This window comes from Lithobates pipiens, unplaced genomic scaffold (assembly GCF_037356315.1).
Source record: "Lithobates pipiens isolate NorthernLeopardFrog02 unplaced genomic scaffold, aLitPip1_a1.2 Scaffold_13, whole genome shotgun sequence".
NCBI lineage: Eukaryota > Metazoa > Chordata > Amphibia > Anura > Ranidae > Lithobates > Lithobates pipiens.
The window spans coordinates 181,325,132-181,338,943 of NW_027507718.1; the positions used below are offsets into that span (position 1 = coordinate 181,325,132).

At 40.5% G+C, this 13,812-nt stretch overlaps 1 protein-coding gene across 3 annotated transcripts in view; it reads right to left on the bottom strand.

The window, feature by feature from the left end:
• The window catches only part of LOC143974487 (protein mono-ADP-ribosyltransferase PARP14-like), an 88,794-nt gene that overhangs the window by 23,822 nt on the left and 51,160 nt on the right, over window positions 1-13,812 (bottom strand). For all 3 annotated transcript variants that reach the window (XM_077475948.1, XM_077475946.1, XM_077475947.1), the window contains 3 exons: window positions 7,396-7,626; window positions 3,533-3,599; window positions 1,898-2,041 (listed from right to left, as the gene is read on the bottom strand). In XM_077475948.1, coding sequence (XP_077332074.1) covers window positions 1,898-2,041; window positions 3,533-3,599; window positions 7,396-7,626 — 442 coding nt within the window. The remainder of the gene's footprint in view (window positions 1-1,897; window positions 2,042-3,532; window positions 3,600-7,395; window positions 7,627-13,812) is intronic.

Sequence of the window (13,812 nt, forward strand, 5' to 3'; positions counted from 1 at the left end):
TGGGGACCCTGATGTAAGGGGGACGACCCTCCTGTAAGGATGGGGTGCTCTGGGGACCCTGAAGTAAGGAGGAGGAACCCTTGGGACCCTGATGTTTGTAGGGATGATTCTGGAGTCCCTGATGAAAAGGGGGAGCAGGGACTATGGGAAACCTTATGATTCTTGAGACCCTGATTTAAAGTGGGGGGGAGCTCTTGGGACCCTGCTATAAGGAGGAGGGGGGACCGTGATGAAAAGGGGGAACTCTGAGGACCTGATGTAACTAGGAAACTCTAGGGAACCTCCTTTAAAAGAGTGACTGTAGTGACCCAGAGGGTGACTCTGGGGACCCTGACATAAAGGGGGGGAGGGAACCAGGGGACCCTGATGTTAGGGAGGACTCTGGAGACCCTGAAGTAGGGAGGGTGACTCTGGGGACCCTAAGAAGTCCACCCTAAGAAGTCCCTGATGACTCTGCTGTAGAGGGGGGACTCTCAGCATAACATGATTACTTTTTGTGTGCAGAAAAGCATATGTGATGGTAATGTTAAAATGTTTAGAAATGATAATTCATTCTGGAGTTTATGTGTAGTTGAGACTGTCACTTGTGACATAGTAAGTAGGAGTAACTTGTGGGTACAAGAACTTTGGTATATTTTCGACAGAAAAGGTCCGACAGCAAATCCGTCTGACAATTCAATTCTGACAATTCAATCGTGTGTGGGCTCCATCGGACCTTTGCTGTCCAAAAATCTGACGGACTTTAACATTTTTTCGCATGAACTCTGCCGGACCCGGTTCCTACCGAGAAATCCGCTTGTGTGTATGCTAGTCCGACGGATGAAAACCGACACTAGGGCAGCTATTGGCTACTGGCTATGAACTTCCTTATTCTAGTCCGGTCTTACGTCATCACGTTCGAATCCGTCTGACTTTTAAACGCGCCCCATCCCACCGAGCTCGCGCGCAGAAGCGAGCGCATATGAGTATGAGTAGCGCCCGCATATGAAAACGGGGTTCAAACCACACATGTGAGGTATCGCCGTGATCGGTAGCCCTAGACATCCTCTGTAACGCAAAACATTCAACCTGTAGAATTTTTTAAACGTCGCCTATGGAGATTTTTAAGGGTAAAAGTTTGTCGCCATTGCACGAGCGGGCACAATTTTGAAGTATGACATGTTGGGTATCAATTGAGCTAATTTTACTTTACTTTTATTGCAATGACTGCCATTTTATTCTCTAGGGTGTTCGAAAAAAAAAAAAAAAAACAATATATAATGTTTGGGGGTTCTAAGTAATTTTCTAGCAAAAAAAAATGTTTTAAACATGTAAACACCAAAATCTCAAAACAAGGCTGGTCCAGCGGGAACTTCCGCTGATCGGAACCCTCCCCCCCTCCGGTGTCACAATTGGCACCTTACAGGGGGGAGGGGGGTGGAGATACCTGTCAAAGACAGGTATTTACACCCACTTCTGGGCATAGACTCCCGTGGGAGTCTATGTCATTTCCTGTCCTTCCGCGCTGTCTGCTGGGACACACACGGGTCCCAGTGACAGCACGGACAATTCCTATTGCGCTGCGCGACTCGTGCATGCGCAGTAGGGAACCGGGAAGTGAAGCCGATTCGCTTCACTTCCTGATTCCCTCACCTAGAATGGTGACGGCAGCAGCCGAGAGCCGAGCGATCGATCGGCCTCGGCTGCCGGCATCGCTGGAACCCGGGACAGGTGAGTGTCCATTTATTAAAAGTCAGCAGCTGTAGTATTTATAGCTGCTGGCTTTTAATATTTTTTTAGGTGGAATCCCTCTTTAAGTGGTTAAAGATAACATATACCAAAACAGTACTAACTGTTAAACTATTATTAAACCTTGCACAACATGAAATCATATAGTGGAGAGATGATGGGTACTCACAGCCTTCATTCCACTTTTTAAAGTTGGTGGAGTTAACAATGGCATTTGTAGTTTCTTTCACAATGTCACCATAAACCACAGATACTGACAGATTTCCTATTTGCTTTTGCACACAATCTCCGTGTTGTGTCCTAGGAAAAGGAACTACAAAAAACAAAAACATGAATACATAAATACAGAAAAAAAAAATGAAGAAAATGAGAAACTGACAAAAGATTTAATCTTCCTTTGTGGATGACAGATATTTATATAGGAATGATATTATATGCTACTGTCATTCCAGCATTGGGACCCGCCACATTTCTCAGATGACACTGACAGGACTTGTATATGTGTCCTTAGTCTTTCATCTCGCTCATAGACATAAGAGGGATTTGACTTGAAAATTTAATTCAAAAGCACTCACTAGAGAGGACATACAGGTATATGACCCAAATATCACAAGTTATGCTTAAATCTGGTCACAACAGGTCAGTGAAGCATTTTTTATTTATTTTTTTATATGTAGATGTTTTTACATAGATACATGTTTTATTTTTTATTAAAGCTTAAATTTTATCTTTTACAAATGTGTTTGTCATTTGAGCTTCAGCTATTCAGGTCTGTAAGCAGCATTTCTTTTTCCAACAAAGCAGGAAAGGTTAGCCTGGTAAGCTTAGAGGACCTCCTGCTGGCTGGAAATAATAACTATAATATGTTCATATGTAGTGTAAATATAATATGTTTATATGTAGTGAAAAAGCTTAGCGGTCCACCTGCTGGCTGTAAATATAATATGTTCTTATTCTCTTTCCTCTCCCTTTATATGCCTCTAGTCTTATCTGCTCATATCTTTATTAAAGCCAGTTTTTACTTTTACACACCCATATCAGATTGTTATCTTTTACTTTTGAACGCTTAGGCCTATAAAATGGTGGAGTATTGATTCTTATCCTCATACTTTTGGCAGATCCTAGTTTTTTATATATTGCCTTACCCACTATTGCAGGCCATCATCTCGGACTGAAGAGATGGCTTGACAAAGACAACTGAATGTTTACTTCTAATGTGCTTTCTTTTCAAAATGTGAAGAATATTGTCAAACCTTCCTTATGTAAAAATGTCTCACTTGCTGTAATTTTCGCTACCGCCTCCTTTTTTTCTGTATCTTACTCTTATTGAAAATTCTTAATAAGCATGAGTTGAGTAAAATATATATCCATATGTAATATTTCATATTTACTAGTCTAAAAAAATGCTTTAACTTTTTTTAGTTGTGATTATAGTTTTAATGTCTCAACAGCAAAAAATGTATTTGGGTCTTTATATAAAAATTGGTTGTGCGGATGCCTTAAGTATTCGCACAGGTGCAGCGAATGATCATAAGCTACATCTAGTGCCCAAAATGCAGTATTTTTTTTAATAAGGTATTTCAGGAAAATACCGCATTATGGCCACTAGTTGCAGCTGACAATCATAGGAGATGATCACAAAAAATGCAGAATTCATTCATTGCGCCTGTGTGACTGCTTAAGATTTTTCTATACGTAGTTGTTAAGCAGCTCTCTCCTCCTACCGGATTCCCTCTTTTTTGATAAAAGCTTATACACACACACACACACACACACACACACACACACACACACTGCAACATACCTCCTTGTTCATTGCATACAATGATTTGGTTTCCAAAATCAATTGCAGAGAGGGTTTCTCTGAAAGCCTATATAAAAAAATGCAGTAGAAAATTACAATTGGATTTTCTTGTGTCTCTGCCCCATTTATCTTTTCTGTAACTAGCGTAGGCAGTTCATAAACCCAACGTGACATTTCAGCTGCTCGGATGGTCAAAATTTAAAAACAGGGAAAGACCAAGTAAGTCATCACATTAAATTTTCTGTGACATATGTTCACTATGGTTAAATTAAAAGTAGAGCCTTTTATTGAAACAGGATTTATTTTTTTAGGTCAGACTCTGAATGTCTCCTGTGTAATAAATGCATCTTACCTGCTTACTTGCAGTGTTACTTCTAAATGTACATTGTACCATGTCTGCACAGCTCAGTGTAGTTTCTCTGCATTCTGCAAGGGCAGGTAGATAGCTAAAGACACCAAACTCAAAAAGAGATTGGGCAAAGGTGTTAGGCTGGATTCAAACCTATGCAGTTTTAGCGCTTTTTGCATTTTGCAGATTTGCACTACAGTCCATTTAACATAGTTTCCTATGGAACATGCTCTGTAGTGCAAATCTGCAAAATGCAAAAAGCGCAAAAAATGCATGGGTGTGAACCCAGCCTTAGTAGTGGCGAGGGAGTTTGGTTCCACTTTGAGAGATGGAAGATTTTTGATTTAACAATGTAGCACAGGTTTCATACACAGAACAATCTAGACGTGATGAAAACACTTATGGTAAGATATTTTAAAAAGGTACTTTTTTTTTTCTTCACCAAATGCCTTTTAAATGAAAGCCCCACTGAATTTTTAGTTTAAATCAGTAAATTCCAGGGGCCTCAATACAGAAACGTGTGCAAAGTTTTTTTGAATTTGGAAAACCAGCCACATCTTGCATAGCAAAGCTGTTAACAAGGTGTTGGAAAAGTCTCTTGCTCTCTCTGTGGAAGCAGTGGTCTCTTTGCAAAGGTCCAGCACACTGAGTCAGAGCTTCAGCTCCTAACTCAGCAAAACACATGCTCCCTGCCTGCTTAAAACAACAAGATGAAAATAAGTAGCCCATTACAAGATACAATAAAAAAGATAAATAAAAAATGCTTTTTTTCTTTTTCTTTTTTGCAATATTCATCTTCAACAATATACACTAGTATAACACCTTCTCCATGCTTCAGATAGTAAAAAAAATGTAAAGTAAAATAAAATGTAAAGTGAAAAAAATCTCCCAAAAAAATCATTGCCGCTACTTTACATTTTTAAACAAATATCAAGTAATCAAACAATATAGTGTTCAAATTACTAGCAGCAGTAGTAGAAAAACATAAACCACCAAAAAAAATTATATATATATATATATATATATATATATATATATATATATATATATATATATATATATATATATATATATATATATATATATATATATATATATATAAAATAAAAATTACAATATATATTAAAAAGTCTACTGTGCTCAAAGTAAAAAAGAATGTTTTTAAACAAAGCATAAAATGTTTTTAAACTGAATGCACTTGGCTCTTATGCTTTGTTTAAAAAACATTTTCACTTTGAGGCCAGTGAACTTTCATTTATAGTTATCTACATATAATTATTTTATTTTGTTTAGCGGTTTATATGTTTTTTACAGTGCTACTAGAGGTTTGAACACAATATTGTTCGGTTACTGTGATATTAACCACTTGCCTACTGGGCACTTAAACCCCCTTCCTGCCCAGACCAATTCTCAGCTTTCAGCGCTGTTGCACTTTGAATGACAATTGCACAGTCATGCAACACTGTACCCAAACAAAATTTGTATCTTTTCTTTTTATACAAACAGAACAATTTTTTGGTGGTATTTAATAACCATTTTTTGCTAAGGAAACAAAAAACTATTTTTTTCCCCATAGTTTGTTATAAAATTTTGCAAACAGGTAATTTTTCTCCTTAACTGCGCTGATGAGGCTACACTGATGGGCACTTACAGACAGTACTGATGAGGCGGCAATGATGAGACTGCACTGGTGGGCATTGATGAGGAGGCACTGGTGGGTACTGATAAGGAGGCACTGATAGGCAGCACTGATGAGCTCTGATAGGCAACACTGATAGGTGGCACTGTTGGGCACTGATAAGCGGCACTGATAGGTGACACTGATGATGAGGCATTGATGGGCAGCACGGATAGATGGCACTGATTGGTACTAAAAGGTGGCACAAGTAGGCACTGATTGGCACTGCTGTTTACTTCCTGGTCAGCTGTCATTGGATGACAGCTGATCGAATGGTGATGGGCCCACGGTGATTAGCCCTTTACCCTGTTCTGTGATCGGTGATCACAGTGCCGGGACGTCTATTGACACCCTCCCGACACTGGAAGCCCACACTGTAGCAGTCATTTGGCTATAGCGCAGGAGGAAAGTGGTTAATATAAATTTTCAGTCAAGAGATTTCCTCATGCAGTACATATTTTCTTCTACTAAATGTTCCCAATTCCAAAGGCCAACATCATTTAGCCCACCACCTCTGAGCTCACTGTGACTAGACAGTAAAAGGGAGAAGCAAGCAGCACAGTGATGAGCTCATCTCTCTGACGCTCTGCTTTCACAAAATGTTAAAAAGTTACAGTACTCAAAATCATAGTTACATAGTTAGTAAGGTTGAATAAAGACCAGCCCATCCTGAGTGAGTGTCTAAAATTGTCCCTATCCCTGTACATTGTACCTCACACACTCCCATCGGTCCCTACCCTCAAGGAGCACACAATCCAAGGTCCCCATTCATATACTAGGGCCAATTTTGGACAGAAGCCAAATTAACCTACCAGCATGTCTTTGGAGTTTGGGAGGAAACCGGAGTACCTGGAGGTTGACTGGTTTAACGCGCTCTGGCCCCGCACTCTGCCCCCTATCGGCTGGCTTGACGCCAGAGCCGATGCACATGGCCAGCGGCCGTAATGTCTGTTGGCCACCCGCGATCATTCCACAGAGAGTCAGAACAGGGATCTGTGTATGTAAACAAACAGATCCCTGTTCTGACAGGGGAGCAGAGCGAGATCTGCTGTTCCTAGTGATCAGGAATAGCGATTTCTCTCCTCCTCCAGTCAGTAGACTCCCCCCACAGTTAGAAACACCTCCCAGGGAACGCGCAACTCCTTGATTACCACTAGTGTTAACCCCTTTCCTGCCAGTGACATTTATAGTAATAAGTGGCTATTTTTATCTCTGATCGCTGTATAGATGTCACTGGTCCCAAAATAGTTTCAAAAGTATACGATCTGCCTGCCGTAATGTCGCAGTCCCGCTAAAAATAGCAGATTGCCACCATTGCTAGTAGTAAAAAATAATTACATAATAAAAATGCTTTAAATCTATCCCCTATTTTGTAGACGCTATAACTTTTGTGCCATACAATCGGGCGGCACAGTGGTGTAGTGGTTAGCACTCTCGCCTAGCAGTAAAAAAGGTCACTGGTTCAAATCCCAACCATGACACTACCTGCCTGGAGTTTGCATGTTCTACCTGTGCCTGCATGGGTTTCCTCCGGGTACTCTGGTTTCCTCCCACACGCCAAAGACATGCAGGTAGGTTAATTGGCTTCGGTCTAAAATTGGCCCTAGTATTCAACTGGGGATCTTGGATTGTGGCTCCTTGAGGGTAGGGACCAATGTGAGTGTGCAATGTAAAGGGATAGGGACAATTGTAGACACTCACTCAGGTTGAACTGGATGGACTGATGTCTTTATTCAACCTTACTAACTATGTAACTATGTAACAATCAATATATGCGTATTTCGATTTTTTTGTGATATAAGAATATTTAGGGTAAAATACACTTTAAATACTTACAATGAAAATGGTCTGATTTTCTGGCAGCTGCATGGTTACAATCTGAATTTGTTTGATGCTAGTATTTGGATTTCCCACTACAAAGTTTTTTAGTTCTTCTCCAATTATTTTAGCTGCAATTTCAGGGGGAAAAGCCAAAGCAATGCCAGTACCTATTGCAGACATGGCCACGGATTTAACATTTTTAGAATTGCATTTTCCAAGTAAATCGCGAATCCCCTTTTTCAGGTCCTGAAAAATACATACATATACATGTTTTAATTATATGCAAACAATTGCAAAAAAAAAAGCTTATGAATCCCATAAAAATGATCTCCAGAAATAATAGCTTTTGTACTAGCTATAATCTTTATCTAAACCTTATTAATTAAGAAAGTCTAAATGTAATATTTATTTTTTTTGGTTTACATTTTTTATGTTTAACTCCTTTCTGATTCAAAATTTTATTAGTTTTTAATTATTATTTAATTAGATTAATGCTAGTCATCACATATATCCAAACAAGACTTGCTCCCTCTCTATTAGTATATGGTTTGAATATGTTAGGACACATACTGTATGCCCATGGCTCAACTCTGCACCTAGAGATGAAGAGAAATGTCTAAATTTGATAAAGATGTTTTTTTTTATTTTTCCCAGCAGAATGCAGTGCAGGGAAGGTAAGTTCTGTGCGTTCCTTACACAGCGTTCAAAGCACTGCCTTCATGATCTACTGCAGGTGGCAATATGTTGTTAACTGCACCCGAAATGCAGATCACAAACACAGTGCATTTGTGGGCACCGGATTGCATGGTACCACAGTAACATGCAGTTTGGTGCGGCACATTTTTGAAAAGTAGTTCATATGCTTTTTGTGTATTCCGGTACGATTTTCAGCCCAATATTAGGTCTAAAGCAGTGAGTATGGGATTAGACTTGTATTCTACACCAGGGCTGCAATTGCAATCACTAAACTCTATAAGATTTGAATATTAATGCAATTTACAAAGTACAGTCATTTTCAATATTTTTAAATCAATAGTTTTAAATCTGCATTTTTTTTATTAAAACGACCCTCCATGCTACTCTCTAAGATGGTGGCAGGTGGTTTAGGTTTTCCCTAAAGATAGGCTTTATTAAAGTAATACCTGTTTACCCTGCCAAAAAGACCCTTGTGCAGGCACCTACTGTTACAGCACAACAACACGTTGTCCCTGTCTCCCAACTGTCCTTCTGCATTGTCACCTTGCAACACACTCTCCCCTGACTACTAGTGACCTTGGTGGCAGAGGCTGCAAAGAGGCTGAATGATATTTTTTTTAAAAAGGCATTTATTTTCATTTTTAAACAACAAAAGGAAAACAAAACAAAAACAGGTCAGACTGTCTTTACATATAAGTATAGTACAATCAGCAGCTTAATTCAGACAGTGATTGAATGAACGATTAAGGAGTCTGGAGAAAACATAGATACCCTGAAAAAAAACAGAGACTAATGACATTCACACTCACATTCATCCAAACTCACAGCACACACAACTAGAGGTCGACCGATATGGGTTTTTCTCTGGCCGATGCCGATATTTAGAAATCATGGCGGCCGATAGCCGATATATGATGCCGATTTTTTTGGGCCGATATGTTAGGCCGATTTTATTTTATTTATTTATTTATTTTTAATCCCCCTTGATCTAACACACCTTTCCCACTGGGGCGTTTTAAGGCGCTTTTGGGCTAAAAATAGCGCCTGTAAAGTGCCTGTAAAATGGCTCCCCTGCAGTCTGTGTGAAAGACAGAGTGCTTTCACACTGAGGCGATGCACTGGCAGGATCTTAAAAAAAAGTCCTGCAAGCAGCACGTTTGGAGTGGTGTATACCGCTCCTCCACCACTCCTGCCCATTGATATGAATAGGCACCACTGCCGAAGCGCATGCAATGCGATTTGGCAGCGGTGCTTCATGGGCGCATTTAACCTCTTCCTTGGCCGCTAGCTGGGTTATATGTGCCCCACTAGCAGCCAAATAGCACCGCTAAAATGATGGTAAAGAGCCGCTAAAACTTGCGTTTTACCATCAACGCCTGTCCGCTCCAGTGTGAAAGCGGCCTTCATACGTGATACAGAAAATTTCTTACACTTAAACATTTATTAAACAAAACAAACCTCCAATCAGTTTACTTGTATGTATGATTTAGATAAAAAAAAAAAAAAAAAATATATATATATATATATATATATATATATATATATATATATATATATAAAATAAAAACAGGTAGTCAAAACTTTTGGACAAAAAAAAAATGGGCTAACTTTACTGTTTTTATTTTATTTTTATTTTTTAAATGGTGTATTTTTTTCCCAAAAAAATGCATTTGAAAGACCTCTGTGCAAATGCCGTGTGACATAAAATATTGCAACAACCGCTATTTTATTCCCTAGGATCTTTGCTAAAAAAATATATATCCTTTTTGGGGGGGTCTAAGGGATTTTCTGGCAGAAAATACAGGATTTTTTACTTGTAAGCAACAAGTGTCAGAAAAGATTTAGTCTTTAAATGGTTAAACTGAGAACTTCTACACACTGAGATGACTTAATTCATTCAAGTGTAAACATTGTATCTTTCTGTTCTTTTCTTGGCAGCCTGCCCAGAGTGGAGGAAAGGGTTGCTATGACGACTCAGTCAACTTAGACCATTCTATACAGAAGTCATTTCAAAGTCCCGCTGTAGTTCTAAATCGGCTTTTTATCAGCACAAATCGGCCGATGCCGATTATTTAAAAAACGGCAAATATCGGCCGATATATCGGCCGGCCGATATATCGGTCGACCTCTACACACAACCCCACAACAGCAGTGTATTTCCAGAAACCCACAGGCAGTATATTTTTAAACATATAAAGGAATCTTTATCCATTTGTGTAGGTGTATATCAAGTATCGATTACTCCTTCACAGTAGCATAACACTCACTGAAAGAGCTGTGAAGAGAGGACATCCCCCCAGAAGTCCTCTGAAATATTGAGCCACGGTTGTGGCATAAATAACAATATACGTATCAAAGTCCTGGCATGAGTGCGAGGAACATGGTCATTCAAAAGTCCAACCTTAGGGGTATGAGGTATCAGTAAATGTAGTTTGTGATTGAAAAAAGCAAACACATCCTTCCAGAAGGTTGCAGGTCTAGGGCACATCCAGAACATATGAAAGAAATTGGTAGCAATCATGTTACATCTAGCGCATGCAATGTCTCGGCCCAGACCCATCTTAACCAACCTAGCTGGTGTATAGTGTAAGTGATGTATAAACTTAAACTGTATCAGGAGATTAGCCGTGCTAATGATATCCTGAAAACATATTTCCATTGCCTCTTCCCAATCCTCTTCAGAAAGCTCAGGCATGGACAACTGCCATTTACATTGAGAATTCTGAAAGGGATCCACTCCCATCACCTGAAGCGTCCATAAAAGGTCATCACTAGTTTGTTCATTTCTGGGAACGACAGGAGGTCCTCAACAGAAGATTCTGTGAGCTCCATGGTCAAAGACCCAAACTGTGGCCGAAGAGCATGTCTCAATAACAGATACTTGAAAAATAATTTGTTGTCGAGGCCATATTTAAGTCTAAGGCCGCGTACACACGGGTGGACTGTTCGCCCAACTTTGTCCGCTGAACAGTGTTTGGGCGGACAGTCCGCTCGTGTGTGGGCTTTCAGCGGACAGTTTCAGCGGACAGTTGGACGGACAAGGTTTTTCGGAAATTCCGAAAAACTGTCCGCTGAAACCTTGTTTCAGCGAACAGCCCGCTCGTGTGTAGGCTTGTTCGTCAAACAAAGTTGCGCGCATGCTCAGAAAGGATTTTCACGCCGAAAGCTATAATGCAGTGTATAGGACGTCGTATTTTTCGTCCCGGTGGTACGTGCCGTTCACGTCATCGCGCACGGTTTCAGCAAACTGTTCGTTCGTCGTGTGTGGGCATGTCCGTCCATGCTAATTTTGAGCGGACTGTTTGCTGAAACTGTTGGACGGACAAAGTTGGGCGAACAGTCCGCGCGTGTGTACGCGGCCTAAGTGTTTCAAAAGATAGTAGGGTATGCTCTTCAATTACAGTGGGGCAAAAAGGTATTTAGTCAGCCACCAATTGTGCAAGTTCTCCCACTTAAAGAGATGAGAGAGGCCTGTAATTGTCACCACAGGTATAACTCAACTATGGGAGACAAAATGTGGAAACAAATCCAGACAATCACATTGTCTGATTTTTTGAAAGAATTTATTTGCAAATTATGGTGGAAAATAAGTATTTTGTCAATATTAAAAGTCCATCTCAATACTTTGATATATATCCTTTGTTGGCAATGACAGAGGTCAAACATTTTCTGTAAGTCTTCACAAGGTTGTCACACACTGTTGCTGGTATGCTGTCCCATTCCATGCAGATCTCCTCTAGAGCAGTGATGTTTTGGGGCTGTCACTGGGCAACACAGACTTTCAACTCCCTCCAAAGATTTTCTATGGGTTGAGATCTCGAAACTGGCTAGGCCACTCCAGGATCTTGAAATGCTTCTTACGAAGCCCCACCTTCGTTGCTCGGGCGGTGTGTTTGGGATCATTGTCATGCTGTCATTGTCATTGTCATGCACGTTTCATCTTCAATGCCCTTGCTGATGGGAGGAGGTTTGCACTCAAAATCTCATAATACATGACCCCATTCATTCTTTCATGTACACGGATCAGTCATCCTGTTCCCTTTGCAGAGAAACAGCCCCAAAGCATGATGTTGCCACCCCCATGCTTCACAGTAGGTATGGTGTTCTTTGGTTGCAACTCAGCATTCTTTCTCCTCCAAACCCGACGAGTTGTGTTTCTACCAAACAGTTCTACTTTGGTTTCATCTGATCATATGACAGTCTCCCAATCCTCTTCTGGATCATCCAAATGCTCTCTAGCAAACCTCAGATGGGCCCAGATATGTATTGGCTTAAGCAGGGGGACACGTCTGGCACTGCAGGATCTGAGTCCCTGGCTGTGTAGTGTGTTAATGATGGTAGCCTTTTTTACGTTGGTCCCAGCTCTCTGCAGGTCATTCACTAGATCTCCCCGTGTGGTTCTGGGATTTTTGCTCACCGTTCTTGTGATCATTTTGACCTCACAGGGTGAGATCTTGCATGGAGCCCCAGATCTAGGGAGATTATCAGTGGTCTTGTATGTCTTCCATTCTCTAATTATTGCTCCCACAGTTGATTTCTTCACACCAAGCTGCTTGCCTATTGCAGATTCAGTCTTCCCAGCCTGGTGCAGGTCTACAATTTTATTTCTGGTGTCCTTCGACAGCTCTTTGGTCTTCACCATAGTGGAGTTTGGAGTGTGACTGTTTGAGGTTGTGGACAAGTGTCTTTTATACTGATAACAAGTTCAAACAGGTGCCATTAACACAGGTAATGAGTGGAGGACAGAGGAGCCTCTTAAAGAAGAAGATACAGGTCTGTGAGAGACAGAAATCGTTCTTGTTTGTAGGTGACCAAATACTTATTTTGCACCATAATTTGCAAATAAATTCCTTCAAAAATCAGACAATGTGATTGTCTGGATTTGTTTCCACATTTTACCTCTCATAGTTGAGGTATACCTATGATGAAAATTACAGGCCTCTCTCATCTTTTTAATTGGGAGAACTTACACAATTGGTGGCTGACTAAATACTTTTTTACCCCACTGTATATAAAAAAGGTATGTAATGCCAAAACTGGCCCACCACGTCGAGTCCGGGTTGCCAAAGAGCTCAGGAATATTTGGATTCCGCCACAGGGGTGCCTGTGGCGAGATATATCCGGTGGGCACTGTGTCAGTGTTTTTCCCCCCTCCAACCAAGCCATAAAGCAAACCTCAAGAGGGGAGAATTCGGAGCTGCCAGACCTCCTTGATATATGCAATTCATCCCTCAATGAGGTAGGAGGTTCAAATAAGGTCAAAAGGAAGGCAGTGGCGGGAGTCTGGGGCTCAGAGTGCAGCCGATGCTGAATGATATTAGCATTGCCAACATACAACAAAGTATGAAAAAATAAATTGTCATTCTGTTAGAGCTCTTTGTTTTACAGGTGGTCTAATCTAGTCTACCTGTCAGTTTTTCAGGTAGACCTGATCAGAAGTTCCATGTAAGTCTGTAGGCAGGTGGATGTAAACGGACAAGATTTTGTTACATTCAATAACCATCCGATTCCATCCAGGTCCACAAAAAACTGGAAAGGGTATGTGTCCCTTTTCAGTTTGTTTAACCTAAATGTGATGGATCAAAGGGAGTCTGTTGAAAATGGACACAAATCTGTCTGCCAATAGGTCTAATATGGGTCCAGAAAGCTCTGGGATTTCAACAGAAAAACATGAATGTAAGGGATATATAACAAAAATCCCATCCTTTTCAGTCTACTCCGATTCAACTGGATCTG